The sequence below is a fragment of the Tamandua tetradactyla genome, chromosome 4, assembly GCF_023851605.1.
Source record: "Tamandua tetradactyla isolate mTamTet1 chromosome 4, mTamTet1.pri, whole genome shotgun sequence".
NCBI classification, from domain to species: domain Eukaryota; kingdom Metazoa; phylum Chordata; class Mammalia; order Pilosa; family Myrmecophagidae; genus Tamandua; species Tamandua tetradactyla.
The window spans coordinates 168,365,514-168,391,905 of record NC_135330.1 but is presented as its reverse complement, the minus strand read 5'-3'; the positions used below and the strand labels follow the sequence as shown (position 1 = coordinate 168,391,905).

The following is a 26,392-nucleotide window of genomic DNA, read 5'->3' as shown; positions in this document are numbered from 1 at the left end:
GAAAAAGCTTGACTAGTCCGGAGGGGCAGGGATGGTCCAGAGGACTGAGTTAGAGGGTCACTAAGATTCTTTTTGGAAGGGTAAGGCTCTCTGACATGTAATCACATTTAGAACGGAATCCCGATTAGAAAAGAAACAAGAAATGCCGGCTGGCTACTCCTTTAAAAAGTGTGCTTGAAACAGTGATCCTTATAACGGCTATTTCACTTCTCATTCTCTGTAAGAGAAGCAACAAAAAGTTTCAAGTTTAAGTGAGAGTTTTGATTCTGATTTGGTTCTACTTTGCTAGGTAATAGCTGGACATATAAGAGATGGTATAATTTTGGATACAAGTTCATCTGCTATGGTGTGCATTAGGAAGTAGAGGATGGATTTAAATTTGTCTCAGAGGTACTATAAATACATCTTCAGCACACTGTCATGCTCTCTTTACTGTCCCTTGGTCAGTGAATTTTGTCAAGGGCATCTACTATGTCAACTGTTCCTTATACCTGGGGATGAGGAAACAACTGCAGTCAAGGCCGGTGTGTGGGGCCAGTCAGGTTCCCAGAAAGTCCCCTGAGCTCCCATTCTGAGCAGCCCCAGGGTCCCAACAAGCCTAAGAAGAGTGAGGCCTTGCAGTCCCCTTGTACTCAGGTCTCAGCACAGTCACACCACTGACCTGGTGAGGGCCGAGGCCAGTCCTATTTCCAGGGAGAAAAGTGCCTGTCTCACCTTGAAACAAACACCCAAATCTTCTGAAAGAAAGATGAGCACTCTGGCACATCATTTTCTGTGGTAAATAGTACAGCCCAACAAAGTTTTATTTAGATAAATCTAATAAAAGATACTGAAAAGTAAAACACATTAAAAAACTTTATTGTATCACACATCTAAATTTGCATCAATCTGATATATTTCCGCACATTTTGCAGAACATAATAGAAGTACAGTTTCCTTAAATCTTAATAAACTTGGTGTAGATCTTTCACTGCTCATTTCAGTCCATCCCTTATGTTCCACGCCCTGACTAGCACACTCTGCAATCCATTCTACCCTACCTCAATTCAGATTGGAGCCCAGGTGCCGGGGTTTACCTACTTCCGGAGAAGCCGGCTGCAAGTGGCAAGGGCCAGGCAGTTTCGCTCTGCACCTGGGCAAAAATCAGGCAAAACTACGGGTTCAGATATTTTCTCTTCTCCTCACTGGGTCAGCACACCTGCACCCAGTCCCCGGACACTCCAGTGGGGCCCTCGTACTGCTTCAGGAAGCCCATTCTTTGTTTCCTCTCTGTCCTGTTTTCATCCTCTAGCTTGAGTGGCTAACTTTGGATATTCTGAGCCAAATTCATTCCAGTTAAGTTTCATGGAGTGTTCCAGAGTCTTGAATAGGTACTTTATTATTATTATTACCTCTAACAGAAGAAAGAAGGAGCTGGGGAAAAGTCCCTGGACTGGAATGGGCTGGAAGGAAGTGGAGCGGGACTGGGTTCCCTGCTCTCCCTCAGCGCATGGGCCTGGTTAATAACGTGCACCACAGACAGGTACCACTCCCTCCTAGGAAGTCTGTGTGTGAACAGCCACTGGTGCATAGTAACAAATTTCAGAAAAAAATAGTGATTAAAAAAGTACTAGCAAATAATTGTACACACCCTTTCTGAAATGACATTGCCCTTTTCCCCTTTAAAATTATGATGATCAAATATTATGTAGGGTAATGCATTATAGTAGAAAGAAGAATATTACAACAGCAGAAATTTCCCATCCAGACTGTTATTTTCACTGCTTGCAGAAATCTGCGATTTTAATGTATTTTAAACACATGTTAGGGATAAGTGATAATTCTCCAAATGAAGGAAAATATCCAATAAAAAAATAAAGATAGAAAATACATGCTAATTTGACGGCATACTTATTTTTGATACCATCACTGTAATAATCTCGGAGTTCGGGACAGGGAAGCAGTAGGGACCTCCCTGTACCCACAGGAACATCGCAGCTATCCTGAGGCCTGGTCCTCAGGGGCTGATTTGCAAGTGGGGACTGTGCCCACTGTGCTCAGAGCCTCGGCCCCTTAGTGCTGCAGTAGGAAGTTGGTAGCCACGTTAAGGTCATTATTTGAAGCTCTCAGGGCTTCTAAAGCATCGCCTCTGGAAAATCCCATCTCCATGAGACGGGCGACCTGAAAAGAGAACAAAACCAGAAAGAATGATACTGAGAACACATGCTGTTTAAGTGAGTTTTGTAGGAAAGGTCAAAACCTATTTTAAAAAAAACTACTAATTTTCTTTTCAGTGTGAAATCTGATCTTAAAAAATTATAACAGATTATGTGTTTAATTGCTTACTACACATAGCCAATATACATGCATTGTCTCATTTGATACTTTGGAGAGGTGAAGTAACCTGTTCCGATCAGCAGAGCAGGTGGTGGGCGAGGTCGTGAAAGTAGGTCTTCAAAGGCAAGCAGTCCTGGACTCCACCACCTTTCTACTCTCCTTGAGTGTCAACTTGGATTCCCGAGGAATAATTTATGAAAGCCATGTTTCCAAACACATGTGAACAACTGCATAACATGTTTTATTCCTGATGCTGGCAGATACTGATGATAAATGTGCACTTTACCTTCTTGTCATCACACAGGCTGAGAACTTCTTTCGGGTGGTCATATCTCTTTAATAGCTGCAACATTTGGTAAGGTGCCTTTTGACAAAGAGACTCTCTCTCCCCAACCTGGGGCTTTTATAGGCAATGGCAGTAAAGAACAAAAGTGGGGCCAAGTCTGGGATAGCAGCCGTGGAAAGAAGGCAGCTAAAGCCACCAAGTGTGGGGAGGACCAAGTTTGAATTTTTTTATCACAAATCCTGAATCTGTGAATATAGAGGGTTCCTGTATTTCACGTCTTTAATGTCAAAACATGCAGTGTTACTAAAGTTCATGTGTAAATCCGGTTGTTTTAAACTATTTTCACATTGAAAAGACTAGCCTCAAAAATCCTTTTTTTAATATTTATATTTATAGTGAAACATACATTTGCAACAATGTAACAAAACAATATTTTATAAACATACTTTCATCAACTTTTGGCTTAAGATTGTTTTGTGGGCTGAGCAGTGAAGGAAAGAAAAGAAAGAAAAAATGAACACTAGTTGTAATTTTTCTTTCCTATAGAAAACAATATACTTGGTGCTATATAGTGAAAAGAGAACAGGACAATACTGCTTCTCCTTTCTCTGATCAGGATACTGTGAGTTGGGGGTGGGGGTGGAGTGTGGGGTGGCTTGGGCAGATAGGCTTGGCAAAGATAGGTGGGGAGCGGAGACGACAAGGTGAGTAACGTCTCATGCACCAACCAGGCTGAGACACCTAGACCCTCCTTCTCCAAAGAGCGTTAGAGAAAGGCTAACCCCACTGAGAGGAAGCAAGACACCCAGGGAACACTTCTCAGGAGCCGGAGTTTCTAGTCAGTGTTGTTTCAAACTGAGGAGTGTGATCCATTTCATTAGTGCGTCATGAGCACAGGGGGTTAAAGCCTAAGATTTAAAAAAAATGCATGTAATGGGTATTCTATAAGATCGAATTTTAGTTCTATACATTTATATATGGGTGTAGTGGGCTACACTGTAAAATGCATTTGTTACTGTGGATTGTGGTCAGAAACATTTGACAAGTGTTTTCTAAAGGAATGGTCTGTGCCCATGAGAAGGGCCATCCTGAGGTGAGCAAGTGTGAGACAGCAGCACATAAATGTGAAAGACGGTGAGATGCCCACATGTGATTTCAAGCTCAACACCCCAGATTGGATGGAGAACGATGGAAGGAATGGGAGGAATCGTCTAGTTTTGTTTCCCACCGAAGACATATCCAGAATATCAGCCTTGGCTGAACACTCCTCATTTCTTGCCCCAGATCACTACAGAACACTGGAGGGCCACTGTTACTTAAGGAGAAGAAATTTGCCTTAGTAATTGCCATAGAGGGACTTCGAGGATCCTAATTTTGTCCTCTGGAGTAATATAAAACAACCTGTTCTCTTTTTGAGATGAAGCACTTTCAGTGTTAAGGCCACTTTCCTTCCTCCCCTTAATCCCTTCACTTCTTTAGGCCAATCCTTTCCACCCCACCTCCTGGGTTTCTTCTAGATCCACGTGGGTGCTAGGCACCTTCCCACCGTGCTAATGTTGTTTCTCTGCCTAGAAAGCTCTTCTCTTTGCTCCTGATGGGTTAACTCCTCTTTATCCGTCAGATCTGGGAGCACTAGGCACTTTCTCCGGGACTAGTAGGAATCCCCAGAGCAGAAATCCTTGTGGCACCATTTACCTCTGCCCTATGCTTATTATAGTTGGGACTTTCACAGGCATTTGTAGGACTGATTACCTTTCCCCACTCACCCACTATATTGTAAGCTCTATCAGGGCTGTGCCTACCGTGGTTCATCACTGTGTTTCAGCATGTAGCACTTTACAGCCTAGTTTCTTTCTTTTAAATGTTCTCTCACTTATGAAGGCCAATCACAAATACATGCCCAGAACTGAGCACAATACCACCGCTGGGGTCTGACAGGGCAAAGGGCAACGAGTCTACTGCCTTTCTGTGAACTCAGTCCTTAACTTCGATTATTACAGCAGAGGAATGCTATAGCAGCATGCACACACGTGTGTATGTGAGGTGTGCAGGCTTTTGTATACGTAGTTACATCACACTGTTGTGACTCATGTTAAGTTGGGGCCTGTTAAAACCCTCAGGTATTCTTACATGAAATGGTCTCATGCCAGGTTTCTCAAATTCCACCCTATAAGTTTACATTTGATCTTATAGACAAAGGACTCTGTTCAATTTCACCTGATGGTTTTCTAGCCAACCAAAATTAATTATTTTGAATTCTAATTCTGTTGTTTACTATGTTAATCATCTCTTTCAAACTTGTATCATCGCTAAATTTGATGCGCAAATCTCTACAACTTCATTCGAGTTATTACTGATAAAAATGTCATATACAACAAGGTCAAAGAAGAGCCCAGAACTCACTAGACACCTTTTGTATTTATGTGGGTAATCAACATTTTTTAATCACTTTCAAACCCTCAGTATTATCCGTTCCATAACATCTATTATCCATTCCACATGGATCTCAAAGGGACGAGATGACGTCAAATGTCTTGGTGACATCCTGTGTCAATAAGATTAATTTGGTGCCTTCAGACAACAGCGTTCTTTTTAACGTTCACAAATCACCCATTTGATAATCTATTTTAGGCTCCTGCCAGACATGAAACATCAATTTTGCCATTCAATTCTCAGAATTCATACCTTTCCCTTTCCTGAGGTGGGGCGTTGGGGTGAGGTGAGGCCATTTTCAAACTGAGTACCACTGACTGCCCTTCCTTTCTCTACTCTCAATCAGTTACATGTGGTGAGGGACGATAAAGGATTGTGTCGGATATGTGTCAACAAGGAAATAAAACCTCACCAATCTAGATAGATACTCTTACTATGTTATTTCCAATCTTGGGTTGAAATAACGCTTTTATGATGTTAATTCAATTATTTCCAGCTGAAGGATCACCATCTTTAGTAGAGATCACTTATGCCAATGAGGAGTTGGTATTTAATAACCTTATTTCTCTCTGTTATCTATGAACATGATACTACAGCCCCCAGACAACTCAGCCATTCTTAACAACTTTAAATAGCATGGAAAAGGCTACATTTATTATCCTTAACATTTTGTCACCTTTACTATCATAAGCATAGCTAAGAACTGGCTTCTTTCACCTAGCCAGCAGGAACAAATCTAATTGCTGTTCACACTTGGCAATTCTGGGGTTTCTTACATCACGATTCATAATCTGGAGCTGATGAAATCCAGACCTAGATCTGGTGTTGATAACGTGGAGGAGTGTTAGCTAACACATTCCATCTGGTATTGGAGTTTTCGCTCCACTGATAATGAACTTGGCTTTGTCATTCAGAAGATGCTGACAATGGATTGGCTGCACACAGGCAACCGAGGCAGAAGCAGTGGCAGAGAAAACCCCAGGACGTGCAGCACTTCTCCCTTCCTACAGGGGAAGAAATCATTCAGGTCTGGGATTGCTGGGCTATGTCTCAGCTCCAATGTATGGGACACCCCAATTTGAGAATGTAAGCTTTCTCTGCATGCAGAGCTTTCTCTCTCAAATACAGCCACCACACATTCACCACTGCTGCTTTGGCAACTGAGCCAGGCTTTTCCCAGGACCTTGCTGAAGAGAATGTTTGAAGGTTGGCAACCATGCCCCTTTAGCCAAGTTGGCTTCAGAGCTTTTTGCATTTTTTAGGGAATGAGGAAAAAAGCATGACTAGAGAATTTTCATTGCTGACTGACCTGGTATTTTTTTTTTTTTTTTTGGATTTTATTTTTTTATTTTTTTATTAACGGAAAGAAAGAAAAAAAGAAAAAAAAATAAAAATTAAAAAAAAGAAATTAACACAACATTTAGAAATCATACCGTTCTACATATGCACTCAGTAATTCTTAACATCATCACATAGATGCATGATCATCGTTTCTTAGTACATTTGCATCGGTTTAGAGGAACTAGCAACACAACAGAAAAAGATATAAAATGTTAATATAGAGAAAAGAAATAAAAGTAGTAATGATAGTAAAAAACAACAACAAAAAAACCCTATAGCTCAGATGCAGCTTCATTGTTTTAACATGATTACTTTACAATTAGGTATTATTGTGCTGTCCATTTTTGAGTTTTTGTATCTAGTCCTGTTGCACAGTCTGTATCCCTTCCGCTCCAATTACCCATTATCTTACCCTGTTTCTAACTCCTGCTGGACTCTGTTACCAATGACATATTTCAAGTTTATTCTCGAATGTCCGTTCACATCAGTGGGACCATACAGTATTTGTCCTTTAGTTTTTGGCTGGACTCACTCAGCATAATATTCTCTAGGTCCATCCATGTTATTACATGCCTCATAAGTTCATCTTGTCTTAAGGCTGCATAATATTCCATCGTATGTATATACCACAGTTAATTTAGCCATTCTTCTGTTGATGGACATTTTGGCTGTTTCCATCTCTTTGCAATTGTAAATAACGCTGCTATAAACATTGGTGTGCAAATGTCCGTTTGTGTCTTTGCCCTTAAGTCCTTTGAGTAGATACCCAGCAATGGTATTGCTGGGTCGTATGGCAATTCTATATTCAGCTTTTTGAGGAACCGCCAAACTGCCTTCCACAGTGGTTGCACCATTTGACATTCCCACCAACAGTGGATAAGTGTGCCTCTTTCTCCGCATCCTCTCCAGCACTTGTCATTTTGTGTTTTGTTGATAATGGCCATTCTGGTGGGTGTGAGATGATATCTCATTGTGGTTTTGATTTGCATTTCTCTAATGGCCAGGGACATTGAGCATTTCTTCATGTGCCTCTTGGCCATCCGTATTTCCTCTTCTGGTAGGTGTCTGTTCAAGTCTTTTTCCCATTTTGTAATTGGGTTGGCTGTCTTTTTGTTGTTGAGTTGAACAATCTCTTTATAAATTCTGGATACTAGACCTTTATCTGATATGTCATTTCCAAATATTATCTCCCATTGTGTAGGCTGTCTTTCTACTTTCTTGATGAAGTTCTTTGATGCACAAAAGTGTTTAATTTTGAGGAGCTCCCATCTATTTCTTTCTTTCTTCAGTGCTCTTGCTTTAGGTTTAAGGTCCATAAAACCACCTCCAGTTGTAAGATTCATAAGATATCTCCCTACATTTTCCTCTAACTGTTTTATGGTCTTAGACCTAATGTTTAGATCTTTGATCCATTTTGAGTTAACTTTTGTATAAGGTGTGAGATGTGGGTCTCCTTTCATTCTTTTACATATGGATATCCAGTTCTCTAGGCACCATTTATTGAAGAGACTGTTCTGTCCCAGGTGAGTTGGCTTGACTTTCTTATCAAAGATCAAATGTCCATAGATGAGAGGGTCTATATCTGAGCACTCTATTCGATTCCATTGGTCGATATATCTATCTTTATGCCAATACCATGCTGTTTTGACCACTGTGGCTTCATAATATGCCTTAAAGTCCGGCATCGCGAGACCTCCAGCTTCGTTTTTTTTCCTCAAGATGTTTTTAGCAATTCGGGGCACCCTGCCCTTCCAGATAAATTTGCTTATTGGTTTTTCTAATTCTGACCTGGTATTTTTATCACATAAAAAAACTTACTGTGTAGAAAAGTGTTAACACAGTTCTTTTAAAAATATATATAAAATATTTATATTAAAGTATAAATATTATATTAAAAGTAAAAATATTTTTTATATATATATTTTAATATATAAAAAACATATTTATATAAAATATATTTTATCATATAAAAAAACTTACTGTGTAGAAAAGTGTTAACACAGTTCTTTTAAAAAAATATACAAAAAATATATAAAAGCTAAGAAAGGTGACTGTTTTCCCTAGCAACCAGAACTATAAACACCCAAGGAAAATGAAACCTCATGCTTTGGTTACAGCCTCTGGTTGTGGCGGTTTGGGCATGTGGATCCTACTCAGTCAGTAATGATTAGGAGAAGTACAGAGATAACGGTTCAGAAGGGAGGCTGGTTTAACTGCTTCCATCCTATAATGGCAGAGTGACTGGGTGGGCCGCCCAAGTCTGCTGGTGCTCTACTGCTGTCCTTTCTCTAGTAACTTCTGAGGTTAATAGTCCCGAAGACAAGAACTGGAGCAAAAACTAGCAACACAGAGAACATTTGCTTATAGCTCTCTTCGGTGAATAATAAAGTTACTGCTTTTTGACCTTATCTACTCAGAGAAGCCCACTTTGCTCAATCCTAGGGCATCTTATTACTTGTATGAAAGGCTGAAGTCAAAAGGCATGAACTTGTGAACTCAAATGTGCAGAACTATAGTCAGGTAAGCAAAATAGAGACAGGATTCCAGAAGTTCACAATTCCTTAAAATAAAAGGAAAGGAGCCATTTAAGATGTGAATGGAAAGCAGGAGAACCACACAACGATCCCTACTGGGAGTGGGCGCCTTCAGAGGCCAGGAAGAACTTGAGTCTGGGGTTAGTGCCTTTACCCCACATATCCACTCCATGACCTTAACCAGGAATGAAAGCCTTTGGCTCTCGGTTTTCTCACAGTTTTGAGAAAGGCCTAGATTAGTGAGAAAGGGTGCTCAATAAACATTACATCCTATGGTCATTACTACCCTACGTAAAAGTAAAAGCGTTTGGGTTAGATGTATGAAAATCCTTCTCCCTGAACTCAGACTCTCTCAGGCCTCAGTTCAGACAGAGGCTTTGACAATGTGGCAAAACCAACCTCAAGCCTTTAGGATCTGGGGATTTTGTTTCTGGCATTTACTTTTTTTCTTTTTAAACTTTTTTTTATTGTATAGTATAAATATATGCAAAGCAAAGAAATAAAAAAGAAATAGTTTTCAAAGCATTCTTCAACAAATGGTTACAGGACAGATCCCAGAGTTTGTCATGGGCTACCATATGCCCCTCTCATATTTTTCCTTCTAGCTGCTCCAGAATACAGGAGGCTAGAGGGCTTAAACATTTTTTATCATCACAATCGACTTTTTTCCTTCTCTTTTTGTGAAAAATAACATATATACAAAAAAGCTATAAATTTCAAAGCACAGCACCACAATTAGTTATAGAACATATTTCAGACTTTGACATGGGTTACAATTTCACAATTTTAGGTTTTAACTTCTAGCTGCTCTAAAATACTGGAGACTAAAAGAGGTATCAATTTAATAATTCAACATTCATATTCATTTGTTAAATCCTATCTTCTCTGTATAACTCCATCATCACCTTTGATCTTTCCATCCTTCTCTTTAGGGGTGTTTGGGCTATGGCAATTCTAAATTTTTGATATTGGAAGGACTGTCACTAATATGAGGTAGGGAGATGGAACTATCTGTTGTTCTGGAGAGGCTGGGCTAGGATTTAGGTGGTGTTCACTTTAATATGTTTCCACATCATTACTTTTATATCCTTTGCTGGCCAATGAACTGATGTGTCTTTAACGATAATCAAGTGTAGCATCATTTTTAGAGTGGGCCTCTCCTAGCACAGAACAGCCAGAAGGAGAGTTTCTGATCAGAAAATTACACCCACACCCTCACTCTTATGGAACCCTGGTCATTGTTGTCATGGCTGAAACCCACACTCCTCTCCTGATCACAGGAAACCTAATTAAATCCTGGCACCACAGCTAAAAACATCCATATATACACATGCGGTTGAATACAACCACATTTAAAAACAAACCAAAGAGTGACTCTTCCTACATATCTCTAAGGTTGAAATGGTATAAATAAGAAATGGACTAAGAAAAGTAACATGATATGACTGAATGAAGTCAGTGAGAAAGGAAAAATCTTCTTTTTAAAATGTAAGCATAAAATTCTAATAAATACATTATTTTAATGGTTCTTGGAAATACGTTCTATCTATAAATTCTAGCAAATCCTCAATTATGACAATGATATAAATAATGTTTTTTACAGATACTCAAGTCTACCTCTCCACATTCAAAGTATAGCCACAAAACATATTAAATCACATGGAAAGCCTAAAGTAATTCTTTTTCTCTGCAGGCTGTTTCCTGTTTCTTTTAGTTTAGCCATTGGAATGTGAACCATCTGTTACTTGATCTGATCTAACATCCATGTGAAGAGAAATTTTCAGTGTAAAAATCACTTGATCAGAAGATAAAAATACAGCATGATTAGCTTAAATCAAGTTGTTAGAATAGAAGAATGTCATTAATTAAAAAAATATTTACTCAATATATCCTTTAAGGACCTACACTCAGGAGTTGAGTATTTGTGTTATGACTTGCATGTCGTCTGCTTTCCCCGGTGGACAGTAAGCTCCATGAGGGCTGGGACAATGTCTGCCTTGTTTCCCAACCACCTAGAGCAGAGCCTGACACATAAAAGGTGCTCTGATATTGATTTAGAGAACGAGTAACTAGAGAAGTGGTGGATGTGAAAGTGCGTTAGTTTATAGATATGTGTTCTTTAAGGAACTAACAGCCTGTTGGGGGAAGACGGCCAATAAACATCTTGAGGACAAAATGGGAAAGCTGGTAAGACACTTAAGAGCTCTTCAAAAGAAACATGCTAAAATAATATACATTTTCTAATGTAAGCAGAGGCAATAGCAGGGCAAAACGTGTAGTTTGCATTCTCAATCAGAATGGACTGACTAGGTTTTTTCCCCCCCCAATATTTATATTGATAAATCTTAACACATAAACATTCCATACATGATGTACAATCAATGGCTCACAATATCATCACATAGCTGTGTATTCATCACCATGATCATTTTTCAGAACATTTGCATCACTCCAGAAAATGAAATAAAAAGAAAAAAACTCATATGTACCATACCCCTTACTCCTCCCTCTCATGGACCACTAGTATTTCCATCTACCCAATCTATTTTAACCTTTGCCCCCGTATTATTTATTTTTATCCATATTCTTTACTCATCTGTCCATACCCTAGATAAAAGAAGCATGAGACACAAGGTTTTCACAACCATACAGTCACGTTGTAAAAGCTGTATTGTTACACAATTGTCATCAAGAATCAAGGCTACTGGAAGACAGCTCAACAGCTTCAGGTACTTTCCTCCAGCCACTCCAATACACCATAAACTAAAAGGGGATATCTATATAATGCATAAGAATAACCTCCAGGGTAACCTCTCAACTCTGTTTGAAACCTCTCAGCCACTGAGGCTTTATTTTGGATTGACTAGATTTGAAGTAGTCTGAAAAACTTAAAAAATGTCCCATAGCAATTTTTTAAAAAAGCATTTCCTGGGTGGTGCATGGGTAGTTCAGTGGTAGAATCTTTTCCTGCCATGTGGGAGACAAGGGTTCGATTTCTGAACCATGCACCTCTCCCCCACCCCCCAAAAAAAACCAAAACCAGAAACAAACAAAAAGTATTTCCTTCAACATTCTTTGGCCAATTCAGAGCAGAGCAAGTACCTGCTCTCTTCTGCTTATGCATCACAGGAATGTTTTGGTCTAAAACTTCTCACCATAAGATTCATCTTAGTTTCTAGTCTAAAAATCTGAATGATCCTTTTCTCTAACGTCGTTTAGAGATCAGCTATAGTTCAGTTAGTGTTCCAAGAGGGTGCTGTGCTTATCCTATCTTCCATACCCACTTATCCATAAAAACTACAACTACCAACATGTAATGTCTCCAATGCCTATTTTCCGTAACTGAAAACTTGACTTCGTAGAGGTAATGATGAGAGAATTTGACTTAAAGGATATCAAGGAGGCACCAAAGCCCAAAGAGCTCTGCCAGTTTTCTGAAAATGTTCCAAAAGAGAAAAGATGAAATACATTTTGCCTATAATCTGCTTTTCAAAGAGAGATCATGCTGAATGAGAAAAGAAACTTATAAAGACAGAGATAAACCTGTACCCATTATCTTTTTCTTTCCTTTTTTTCTTTAGCTTTAATATCTTCTGTGATTTGGGATAGATACCTTGTTTTCCTAGTAACTCAAAGTAATTCTTACTGAAGAAAACCAATGAAATCCCATTTTGATATTATACTTGCAATTCAACCACTCTTTGGCACAAGTGAAACAGTAGGACATTCACTCCAATGGTAATTCCTTTCAGTAAAATACTCCCCTGCTTGTTTTGTTCAAATAAGACTGTGGTTTTTGTTAACTTCCCTTTAAGTTAAGTGTGTCAAAAACAATTTTTTTTTTTTTTTGTTTCTTACTTCCCAAATTCTAATGCTTGTAGGAACTGATGCCTACCTGAAAGACACTTCCCACTTGATCCCATGCTGGGTTGCCCATTCAGGGCAGATCACTTTCCTGTTTGCACGGACACCCTTCAGGAGAAGCCTGCCAGGAGGAGTAATGGGCTATCCTAAGATGTGGCTCACCCTTCCTGCCCTTCATTGTAACTATTATTTGTTAGCTAGTGGGGCAAGCCGCCTCTTCCACACCACCCCCATCCTGATGCAAGAGTCTTGTGGGTCAGCACAGGTCTCCTTCCCTGTTATCTGACCATTTTCTTCCTTTTTAGAAAAACTGAACTCCCTTTATCATACGTACCAACTGCACGAACTGTTCTTGTTAAGTCTTGACCAGGCTGTTGGCTGCTCAGCAGTAGGTCTCTCAGTGCCCCTAGTTTTTGCACTCCTGCTGCTTAATTCAGGGTTTGGTACTTACCAGGTCCTCAATGAAGGCTGCATGAGCAACTCTGCTTATATATTTTGGAGTACCCAGCAGAATTCGCCACCCAGTAAAAACCAGTAGTTACCTGATTGCCACCTGTTCTAGTTTGTTAGCTGCCGGAATGCAACACACCAGAGACGGATTGGCTTTTAATAAAAGGGGATTTATTTTGTTAGTTCTTCAGAGGAAAGGCAGCTAACTTTCATCTGAGGCTCTTTCTTACGTGGGAAGGCACACGATGGTCTCTGCTGGCCTTCTCTCCAGGCCTCTGGGTTCCAACAATGTTCCCCGGGGTGATTTCTTTCTTCATCTCCAAGGGCCTGGGCTGACAACTGAATCTAACTACCACACCACCCAATATTTTATTTTAACAGATTCAACTTTGCAATTGTGTTAGAAAGCACATTTCCTAACTGCTAGAGTTAGAAATGAAAATACCTGACACAGTACCATTCCCTAAAAAATTTTTCAGTGATGACAATTATTATGATAGGAAGTCCACTGACCACACCTGCACATTCAGCCTTTCTCTAGTTACTCCTTCCCTCAACCAATATCGAAGCACCTTCCGTGTGTCAGGCTGTTTTAGTGTTGTGTTTAGTGTGAAACAAGGCAGACATGGTACCAGCCCCTCATGGAGCTTACTGTCTATCAGGGAAAGCAAGCAGCATTCAAATTATACAAATATCCAATTCATTATAATTATAAATATTCAGAGAACTTTAAGGCATACCTCAAAACAAATACCACTAAGGGTTTTGTTTCCATAAGGTGAGTATTTTGGAGTTAATGAGTAGATATTGTGGTCAGTAGTGAGGATTTCTGAGATGAGAAGAGAACCTCACTAAGACTTAGATTCTCTAATACCAAGCACATCTATCAGCTAAGAGTAAAAATAATGCCTATGTGCATAAAGCCATTCTCTGTCCACTTGGGCCAATCGAAATTTCAGAGGACATAAATGGAATCCATAAAACATGCCTCATATATTATAAATATAGGGTAAGAGCCTTGTAATTATCAAGATTTATACCAGGGTTTCTAGGCAGAGATGAAGAAATTATATACAGTCAACCCTCATCATTCATGGATTCTGTATTTGTGAATTTGCCTCATCATTCATGGATTCTGTATTTGTGAACTTGCCTAATTGCAAAAATTTTTTTAAAATCCCCAAATCAATACTCATGGCACTTTCATGCTCATTCATGGACATGTGCAGAGCTGTGAAATAATTGAGTCACCCAAAGTGCAAGTTCCTAGGTGAGGTCCAACAAGGCTATGTTCTACCGTCTTGTTTCAGCTCTCATACCAAAACAATATCCTTCTCATGGTATATTTAGGGCCATGTTTAATACATTTTTACGTTTTTTGGTGATTTCACTATTTAATATGTTCCTAAGAGTAGTGCTGACGTGCTGTCTAGTGGTCCTAAGCCAAGAAGGCTGCAATATGCTTTACATAGAAAATATGTTATATAAGCTTCATTTGGGCACATGTTATAGTGTGGTTGGTGGTGAGTTCAATGTTAATAAGTTAACAATATACAGTAAATAAGAAAAACACATAAAACAAAGCTATGTATTGGTTGGCAGGTGAAAATTTTGTGACCACAGGCTCATCGGAACTCTGTAATTACTCCAGGAGTAATGGTTTGGCATTTGTTAATTCATTGTTTGCAGTGACTATATAGAACACACTACCATGAATAATGAGAACTGACTGTACATGATATGATTATTTGTCCCTTCCTCCTCCAATCTCTAGGGAAACCTGATGTTATTTTCCTGTTCAAATTCCTTCCATGGTTCCTTAATGCCTAAAGGATGACAGTGTAACTCCACTGCACTGTACAGGAGCCTCCTTTCCCCCCAGCTCTTCACCAGGCGGTCTTCTTCTCCCCACCAGTCACCTTCCACCCTCACCTCACCTACTTGTGTTTTCCCAAAATAGATACACTCTTTCACCATGCCACTTTTTTTAGATTCACATTTTCACCGTGCCACATCTTTACAGATGCCACTGCTCCCAACCTCACAATATTTGCCATCTGGTCTCAGTTTCCACAGCATTTATAACACTTTAATAGAGCTGCTTATTTGTGCTATCTCTCTTATACTAGGTTCTACAGAGGAAACAGCCTTTTTTATCTCTTAAAGTCCCTAGTACAGTGTTTAGCTTGGTGCAGAGCAGACAGTTAATAACTGTTGGGTGACTAACAGAATGAAAGAAATGAATAGAAGTTTGTGTTTATCTTCCTTTTCTTAAGTCCTAACTTTGGTTTAGTCTCGTCTGATTTTGCCTATGTGTCCCAAAAAGTATAAATTGAAGAGTCGTTTTCTAAGCTTCAGGTGGGTTCAAAAGAGAAAAGCTTGATGAGCGTTTTCCTCATTGATTAAAAAAATTCTAAAGTAAAATAGGACAAACTCTCATTACTGGTTAATTTTGAGTATTAGATATATGGGTATAGTATAACATCCATGAGAGAGAGAGAGGGAGAGAGAGAGAGGGCGCGCACATGCGCTCAGAGGGGAGAGCGAATAATGGATATACTTACTTTTAAGATAGCAGACATTTGAGTGCATTTGGTTGTTAAAGAGACTTTTTTGGGTGGCTGTTGGTTTTGGAATATTCTTAAAAGGGGCAGGGATTATGTTTTCAAGGAGTCATGAATTGGCAAGGGTGCGCTGAGCCTACTCAGTGAATAACAGAGAAAAGGTAGGAATGGAATTTGAGGAGCTAAAAATCCAGAAACCTAACAATAGCAGCAGTAGAAAAGCTAGTGAAAATTTTCTATGATTGTATGTTAGAGTACTGGGTTTAATAAGGGATGCACATTCTTTCTTAGAATATTCTTTGTTTTAAAAATACCTGGCATAATTTTCCTATCTACTAGCATTTCTTAAGAACTGTCACTAAAATTCCTAAAGTACTTGTTATATCAGAAAAAGTTTAAATTATCATTTTGAATTTTTATAAATAGAAAAATTAAATGACTTTTCTCAGTTTAGAAAATTCTTAAAGTTTCTTAATGCATAAAAATCACATGACTGATATTTAAGTTAAGAAAATACAAGCATGCTTAGAATATTAAGCTTTAAGTTTTGTTAATTCAAACTATTTTAATGTGTTATTAAGAAATAATACTTTAGATAGTGTCTAGCATCACCAAACTAATCAAAAGATTATACACTAACAGTAAATTTTTAAACTTTATTGTAAAAGTCTTGAGGGTAAGAAAAATATCTTTTTATAGTCTCTATAGCACCTGCCTCAAGAAATACTAAGAGTACATAATAATCCAGTGAGGACTTTATGCCTTTAATGAGATGACAGTTAGGTGCTATTTTCAAGATAATCAAGAAACAGAGACACAAAATTTAGAGAATCAATGAATAAGACAGTATATATTAAAAACAACCTCTTTTCACAACACAAGCAAGGAAGAATTCCATGCTGTTTTAAACTGAGATTGACAACACATTAACCTCATTGTTATTCTTTGAGGATGAAGGAAAAATGATTCATTAAAGAAAAAAAAAACTAAAGACTTCAAAATAACACATGTTCTTCTTGTTCTCACGTTTTGACACTTTTTTTTTCAACATGCCAAAACTAAAAAATATCTCACCTTTAACTACTTCAGACTGTTAACGGATGCCTTGGGAGGAATGTGATTCACTGTTATGCCAATTAAACGGTCAAATAACAGAACTTTGACACTTCTCACCAGAATGAGGGTATTATTTTTTAAGCTCCCACCAGAAAGATTTAACAATTGCAATTATTGGATTTCATTTTCTTATCAATGGGAATTACATTTTTCTAGAAATCCTCTAATAGAAGTGGAAGAAAAGAGCTATGGCTCCATAAAGCACCTCTCAATCTTAAAAAGTTACTGAAATTATCAATCTGGGCTGAAAAGTTCAAAGGGGAAGAGCTGGTTCAATGCCATCAGGCACATTAAATTGTTTCTCTCAAAAGCATTAATCATGGCCTAATGCAAGGGTGACAGTGGAAGCACTGCTCAGGGGCACTTCTCGAGTTTCAGAAAAAAAGTCACGATAGACTTTGCCATACTGCCTGGCTGCCTTGGATTTGACTGGCATTTGTTCAACCTGCAGAGAGGGATGGGGATGGATGGTTTGGGTGGTACGACCAACGGACCCCAATTTGTTTTGTGTGATAAGAAGAAAGAAATTTCCACATGAAATGTCAAAGTGTTGTCACATGTTCTAAATTGTATAGCTTTTAAACTTTCTAGTTTGAAGTAATTTCAGATTTGTAGGAAACTTTCAAGAATAGTACCAAGAACACTTGCTTAGTCTTCAACTAAATTAATCAATTCTTATTTTTGTCAGTTTCTCTCTCTCTCTGTCCTTAAACATATACCCATGGACACATTAGTTTTTCCTGAGCCATTGGATAGTAGGCTGCATATATCACGTCCCTTTATCCCAAAATACTTTGGTGTGTTTTGCCTAAGAACTTTCCTAAGCACAATATAGATAGCAAATTCTAGGAAGTTTACATTGATATAATACTGTTTTTTAATGTACAGTTTCATTTCATCAACTGACTCTAAAATATCCTTTGTAAAAGGATTTTTTTTGTAGTACAGATTCCAGTCTAGGATCATGTCCTACGTTCAGTTATCATGTCTTCTCTTCAGTCTCCTTTAATTTGTAATGGTTTATGACACTGGTATTTTTGACGAATACAGGCCAGATTTTTTATAGTATGTCCTTCAAACTGAGTTTGTCTGATTTTTCCTTGTGGTTAAGTTAGATTTATACATTTTTTTACTACAATTCATAACCGATGTTGTATCCTTTGCAAGGCATATCTGGAGGGTATGATGCCTCTTTATTCCATCATTGGCAAGGCTAGTGGTGTCTAACTTCTCAATGCAAGTTAATATTTTCCTTTTGTAACCAGTAAGTTATTTGTCAGGAGATACTTTAAGATTCTATAAGTATCTTATCATTCACATATCACTGATTCTTCCCTGAATCAATTTTTGCTATGATGGTTACAAAACAGCGATTTTCTGATGCCATCATTCTTCCTATATTTATTACCTGGCATTCCACTGAAAGGAAAAGCATTTTCTTTTTCCCTGTGTGTGTATATGTATGTATGCAAATATGTACTTATTAATACAGGTATGAACTCATTGATTCTTTTTTTCCTATTGGATTCGATTACATTACTGTCCCCATTTCTTTTTTTTTTTTTTTTAACAAGGCCAGTATTATATAGGTATAAATACCAGTGTCATAAACCATTACAAATTAAAGGAGACTGAAGAGGAGACATGATTATATATACAAAAAAATTTTGTATTTTAGTTTTTTTAGCAATCATGTCAATTACCAGCTACTCACTTCCAATATGTTGATGTCTCCATCAATTTCCAGTGTGTCAATATTGCTAAGCCCTTTAAATCTGTTTTGTACTTCAGGCTCTATATACCATTCTCCACAATTTTGAATTCTTTAACATCACAATAAATTATCACCTCAAAGCACAACCAATACTAAACGGGAAACAGGAAGTATTTTTTTCTTCTCCACCTGAAGAATTTCTACAAATGCTTTAATGTCCAGGCATAGGTTCAAGTATAGAGCAATATCCTCTGATTTTCCTGCTTTTAGATCAACACTAAATCTTTTAGCGTCTATATTTACATCTCCTTTAATGACATCAGTTCCTCCATGACCCATTGAGGAGTTCAGCCTTGCAAAAAATAGTAAACTGGGAAGTGTTAGACTTTTGCATATTTTCTCTATTTATTTCTGTCAGTTCCAGAGACGATCCTTGGGTACCTTGCAAATCTGAGCAGATGCTAAAACCAACTGAGTAAATGCTGACTTTGCCATAAATACCCACAGTTTCTACTTTCTCTGGGCTAATCCTGTGGGCAAAGTGTAGTATATATTCTTCATTTATGTAACCTGGAATTTGTCCTTCAGCACTATAGTCACTATTTCAAAAGGTTTTTCTTTCTTGAAAGACATGCCCTGGGTGATCTCTTTCCATCCCCATTTTTCATTTTTCAGAGTATTGCAGTGAACGCAGTTGGCCCTTTTGAAACACGGGTTGAAATGAAAGGCTACATCAGCTCGAGGCTTGACGCTGCTGCTACACTGAAAGCCTACTTGGAACCTGTCTGCATCACTAGGAACATGCCCATGTATTATAATTAAAGTAACAGGCTCCAACTGCTCAGAAACGGTGCCAACACAGGACATTACTGGCTTATAGAGGACATCTGTAGGTTGTTTAAAGCCAGCATTGTTCTTTTCCACCTTATTGTTGACTGGAGTTTTTCTTCCTTGTATGATGTATGATTTTACATTAATTTCTTTAAAAGGCTTCCCAGACTGAAATTGAGGTGCTTGTCCTCAGGACTGGCATTCCAGGTGCTCCAAGCAGATGGATGTTTGTCCAGTTGCAGTATGTAGTCTGGGTTCCAAAACAGAGTGCTCATGGGCAGCTAAGGGAAGTGAGAGGAGTCAGCTGGCTTCCACATCCCAGTTTGTGCATCCCTGGGAAGACACTGTCAGTCCCGCATCTACTTCCTGGGGCTATCAAGTGGCTCTGCTCTGGGCTGCCCAGGCCCTGCTACTGCCTGCCACCCAGCACCTGCCTCCTGCACAACCTCGGGAATTGGACTGTGAGCCACTTGAAGCTTACAGTTTTGAGGCTAAGAGAAATGTCCAAATCAAGGCATCGTCAAATGATGCTTTCCCCCAAAGACCCGAGTGCCAGCGATCCTGGACTTCTGTCTCACGGTAAGGTACACAGTGGCGTCTGCTGGTCTCCCTCTTCTCTTCCAGGGTTTCTTTGATTTCAGCTTCTTGCTTCCATGGCTTTCTTCTGATCTCATTATTTTGATACTCAAATCTGATGTCCCAGATTTGGCTGGTAGGATCCTCTTCGAGCTGGCTCTGATGTCCTTGTGACATGCCTCCATGGGTAACTGAGCACTTCCTTACGTCTTGGCAAATCCTGGATCATCTTGTACCTTATTTACCCCAGGGCCTGGAATCCATTATTTCTCTAAAGAGATCTGGTTCCTTTTAGTGGGGAAAAGTACTTGGAAACCAAGAATAGGACACCAGGTGTGTTCACTGCTACTAGGATGTCATTGCTTCTGAGCCTTTTCAGTTAACATACATGCACGTGCACGCACACGTATGTACGCGCACACACACACACACATACACATACACATATATTTATTTAAATTAGTCAATCCAGACCCATGGGGTTCTTCCTTGCCTTTCCCTGTTGTATATTTGCATTTTCTGTCTTCTATTATAATACATATTGTAAGATCAATATATTTCTCATTTGCTCAAACCTACAAAATTTTGGAATTGTTATATTTAGACCACTCTGAAAAACAAAGCTACTAAGAAGAGTTTAAGATTTGTTTGTAGTTCTTTTAAACTGAAGGTATATTATGTTCAAATCTTACTGATATTAATTTTTCAGTGTCATTTTGTTACTCATTTGAAATACTGTTGTATCATTTTTCTTTTTAGTTTTATATTTGTCTGTCATCTTTGTTGATTTGATTTTTGAATATGTAAAACAGTAAAATGATCACCAAGTGAAACCATACAAAAGTATTATTCTCAGAGAAGTGCTACTCCCTCCTCATTCTTCCATCTTCTTCTTCCCTACCTATTATAAGGAACCAATTTCATTAGTTTCTTATTATTTACATTTATGTATTTATGTATACATGTATGTTTTTATTTATATAAAATATTACAGTTTTAAAATAAGCTACTACAATGCATTGTTCTTTTCAAATCGTGTCTTCCTCAAACTCATAAGCCTTACAATAGCCAACAAAGTTCCAAAGTCTCTACGACTATTACAGGTTGCAGTTTAGTTGCTATTAAAATATTTGTATTTATTTACATGCCTGACTTCTTTTAAGCCTTGTTAACTAAAACTGCTTGACGTTGGAAGCACGGATTTAGGGTAAGTACCAAATATTACTGATTACCTGTTCTTCAGAAACCTCTAGAGGAGGAGATGCTTGTTGTTCAGATTGCCGACCATCCTGATAGTTTATATCTCGTCGCTGACGTAAAGGAGGAAAAAGACGATTCCAGTTGATCATTCCTCCCTAAAAACAGACCAAGACACAATTATCATACATGGGAATAGGAGCATCAGAGTATCTGAGTTTTCTTTTTAAATGCAATCATATCTGTGGACTAGAAAAGAGTTATATTTATCTGCATTACACAACTAATTCAAATTCTAAATTATCACAACATCTTTTAATCAATATGAAAAAATAGGTAACCTGCTGTAGGTGCATAAGTAGTTAACTGACACTTTCAAAGCTATTTGTGCAATTTGACTCTGGAAGGCAGATATTCTTAACCTCAGCCTCACAGCATCCCAACTCAGTTTGTTTTTTTTTTGCATGGGCAGACATCAGGAATCGAACCCAGGTCTCCGGCATGGCAGGCTAGAACTCTGCCCACTGAACCGCGTGGCCCACCCCCAACTCAGTTTTGTTCTTAGCTGCTAGATGTGGCAGGAAAGAAGATATGGAGAGGAAGCTAATTCACTGCAGGCCAACAGAAATCTGGAGTTTCCTGCAGCAGCTCTTCAAAATCCTCTTCCTTTTCCTCCTTCTCCTTCATTTTAAAAGTAAATTCTGAGCATGCTTAGTGGAGGGAGATGGCAGATTGTAATAGGCTCACGGATAGGAGTGTGTAAAGGGAAATCTTACAAATAGGGACAAACAGGTTCAGATGTAAGGTTCAATAGTCATCCTCTTGAGAGTGGCTCTGGGGACAAATTAAGACTGATGGTAGTGCCAATTGTATTTGTCCTATTTTACTGATGAAAAACAAAGTCACCATGTGAAGAAAGATGCATTGTATTACAATTTAAAAAAAATCTACGTTTTTAGCAATATGGCAATCTTTGTTTGACTTTATCACATCTCCATTTCTAGATGTCTTTCAGTTCTGGTAAAACCAGAGAACAAGATAACCTGAAACCTTCCTACTAAAAACATCTAAAATTCTAGATAAAATATAATAAAAGTATTTTATATATATAGCTCAACACAAAAGGAAGAAATGGAAGTGCCAAGATGCCAGAAACAAGGAGGCATTAAAAACTAGAGCAGGAAGGCAGTGACTTGCCAAGAATGGCGTATAAGGGTACACATAAATTCTGTTAATCCACAACCATTTGGGTTAACATCTATCTGGGTTCCGGAGATAAGGCCTTGGGTCTGAAAGGGGTAGTAACTCTGAGCCCAGCTACCTACATAAAGGCATAATACTCAGGTCACAATACTTTCAGTGAAAGGGAGGATGAGAAAAATGAAAACAAAAAACTTATCTTCCTCAGGGAGAGAGCAGGAATCTTGGCCTTACCTGAGATTTAAAACTGAAGGCAAATCTGTGGTTAAGGTCATAGTATGTATGTGGTGTAAGAACGAATCAAATAAAAAAATATTACATAAAAATTAGTTCTGGGATGAGAAGGATAAATCTAAGGAGCCAACCAGAAGCAAATGCAAAATTACGCTGGAGAGACACTCTTTTATCTTGGAGATTACATCAGATTTATAAATAAAGCTCCAAAGAGGAAAGACTCAGAATTCAAAATTATAAAACCCATGTGGAAGCAGTCCATCATAAGCAAAAGTCAGCAAGCACAATAAAAAGGATTAGAACCCCCAAAACTTAAATTTAGAAGAATCTGAAAATAACTATAAAATTAGAATTAAAAAAAAAAATTCTTAAGTGACTAGTATGTAAAAGAACTTAAAAAGTATAAAAAGAATAAGATACTAAAAAAAACCCATATAGGTATGAAAAAATTATGAAAGTTTAAAATGTAGGCATTATGCAAAACTTTTCTGGAGAGGCACTGGTAGAAATAAATTTAAATATTTTAGTGAACACAATAAATACACATGGTCAAAACTCAGGGGCTGAAAGACAGAGATTTTCAATTAAAAAAACCTCTCCTAATTTCACCCACCAAATAGACAAATCCTAAAATGAATAGATATAGACAAGGTGACATGAAAAGATGAGAAAAGAAATAGAGAAACATTACTCACAGAAAGCTGATGCAACTATATTTATGCCAAATAGACTTCAAAAGCAAAAAAGCCATTATTAGAGATAAATTGATTAGAATATATCTTTATTATTGCATATAACACTATAGCAAGATATAGAAAACAAAAAAGTAACAAAATTACAAGAGAAGTGGAAAACTCTACTTATATATTTAATTTTTAGCATACAACTCTTAGTAGTTGTATTCATTTCTACCAGCAGACAAAAATTTATAACATAAAATACAAATAAGTTTTTCTAAATGTACATATATAGCTGGTACTCAAATCTTTTATTTTACACATAAATATTTATAAAAAGTAACTGCACTAAGTCCTATATGAAATTGTCCAGAAATACAAAATACAAAATATTTTACAAACTATATTCTCCCACTACAAGGCAATTAAATTAGAAATCAGTATCAAAATGATGACTAAAACAAAACAAACTAAAATTCACACATTTGGAAATAAAAAAAAATCATAACAGAAATTAGAATATATTTAAAACTGAATAAATAAAACTATCACTTATCAACACTTACGGGATGTAATTACATAGTTTAGAATGACATTTTGAGCCTAAATGTATAGAAAAGACTGAAAATTAAAGCGTGAAGTACATACAATTTAAGATGTTAGAGAATGTCTCAATACCTTAAAGAAAAGAGAAAGAATGAAATAAAAGGCTAAGAATAAATGCTAATAAAGTGAAAAACAAAGACACAATAGAGGGAATCAACAAAATCTAATGTTGGTTGTTTGAAAAGAAATAATAATAATAAAAAGGATAAACCTGACAATATTGATGAAAAGAAAATGGTAGAAGCACAAATAAATAATATTAGGAATAACAATAGGGATATACAGGTAGATTTTAAAGTTCTGGGAATACCTTACTCATACCAATAACTTTGAACACTGATGAAATGGACAATTTCCTAGAAAACTGCAAAGTACTCAAGCCAACTAAGGAAACAGAAATTTGTAACCATCTCTGAAAACTGTTCAGGAGCATCTACTAAAGCTGAACACATGTATGGCTGAGCAATTCTACTTCCAGAACTACACCCAGCAGAAATGCAAACATGCGCACCAAAGACATGAACGAGAATTTTCACAGCAGCATTATTCATAGTCACAGACTGGAAACTAACCAAGTGCCTTTCAAGTGACGTGGATAAATCATGATATATTCAGATAATATAATACTATATAGTAGACAGAACAAACAATAATTATATACAACAATATGAATGATTTTTCAAATGTAATGTTGGAACAAAAGCAACAGAACACCCCAAAGGACATTTATACGATTACTTTTATACAATGTATTAAAAAAAACCAAAATAAAAGAATCCATGTACTTACAAGTCAGAATAGTAGATTCCCTGAAAGAAGACAGGAACTCTAATGGGCTTTTGGGATGCTGGAGATGTTCTGTTTCTTGATATGGAAACTGATTCCATAACTGGATTCAGTTTGTGAAATTTCATGGAGGAGTACACTCAAGGATATGTTCACGTACTTTGCTATGTGCACTTTTTAAAATACATGTTATACGTCAATAAAAAGTTACAGAAGAAAATAGAAAACCTGACTACAGACTTCTAGTCATTACTGTACTTGAAATAATACTTAAAAATCTACCCATCGAAAATTTATAGGTAAAGTCTATGAAACCTTTAAAGACTTTCTATCATATACCAGATGTCCTTCTAGAGAACAAAAAGAGAAGGAAAATTCCCCCACCTATTTTTTTGTGACTAGTGAAAAACTTTGTTTCCAAAATCAGACAAGGCATCAAGAGAAAGAAAAATTATAGGACAATTTGCTTTTCACTTATGAACACAAAAGCAATAATCCTCAACAAAATATTAGCAAACTCAATGTAACAATAGTTAAAAAATTATTATCTGAATCCCAGAATGACTTAAACATTGAATAACAGTATTTGCACAGTCCCCTTGGGGGAATGGTGAGCGACGGGGAAAGTTCATGGAGAATGCCTGGTGTTCTCGTGGGCAGTTGGGACGGCCAGGTCAATAGGCCAAGAGAAATGAGACAAAATAAGGTGTCAGTGGCTAAGAGATTTCAAATAGAGTCAAAAGGTTATCCTGGAGGTTATTCTTATGCATTATATAGATATCCCCTTTTTAGTTTAAGATGTATTGGAGAGGCTGGAGGGAAGTGCCTGAAGTTGGAGAGCTGTGTTCCAGTGGCCATGTTTCTTTAAGACGATTATATAATGATGTAGCTTTTACATTGTGACTGTGTGATTGTGAAAACCCTGTGTCTGATGCTCCTTTTTTCTATGATATGGACAGATGAGTAAAAAATATGGATTAAAAATAAATAAATAATGGGGGGAACAAATGTTAAAATAAATTGGATGGTTGATGAGGGGTGGGGGTATGGTATGTATGAGTTTCTTCTTTTTCCTTTTTCTGGAGTGATACAAATATTCTAAGACATGATCATGGGGATGAATTTACAACTATGTGATGAAAAAAATTATCTGGTATGATGTACTATATTAGGGTTTATCTCAGGAATCTTAGAAAATATTTTTTCTAATGAAAACTTAATTCACATATTAACAGATTAAAGAAAACCCAAATGATTATTACAAGATATGAAAACAATTTGATAAAATTTAGTACCCATTTCACAAAAGGACAAGAAAGGCTATCACCACCTCTTGTATTCCATGAGTCATACCATACTGTAAGACCATCTATTACAGGAGTATTACCATGCCATAAGACCAAAAATAAATGAATGAATGAATGAAAGAAAAGAGAAGAAAGGAAGAAAATGCATAAGGATGGAAAGGTAGAAATAAAACTCATTATTCACACGTGATGACTGTCCACCTGAAAATACAAAATAGTCTCCAGAACATTAGAGATAATAAAAGAGTAAATGATAAAAATAACATTTCCTATACTATGGTCACTTAGAAAACAGAAGTGTAAAAACTTACTAGTTACAAATAATAAAAACTATAAGGTACTTAGGAGTTAAATCTAACA

At 37.4% G+C, this 26,392-nt stretch overlaps 1 protein-coding gene and 1 pseudogene across 1 annotated transcript in view; both read right to left on the bottom strand.

The window, feature by feature from the left end:
• Window positions 1–837: 837 nt before the first annotated feature.
• Window positions 838–26,392, bottom strand: part of UBAC2 (UBA domain containing 2) — a 239,940-nt gene continuing 214,385 nt past the window's right edge. Inside the window, exons 8-9 of the mRNA XM_077158584.1 lie at window positions 21,258–21,380; window positions 838–2,160 (exon numbers count right to left, since the gene is read on the bottom strand). Coding sequence (XP_077014699.1) covers window positions 2,053–2,160; window positions 21,258–21,380 — 231 coding nt within the window. The 3' untranslated portion in view covers window positions 838–2,052. The remainder of the gene's footprint in view (window positions 2,161–21,257; window positions 21,381–26,392) is intronic.
• LOC143681503 (galectin-8 pseudogene) lies at window positions 16,365–21,249 on the bottom strand (annotated as a pseudogene).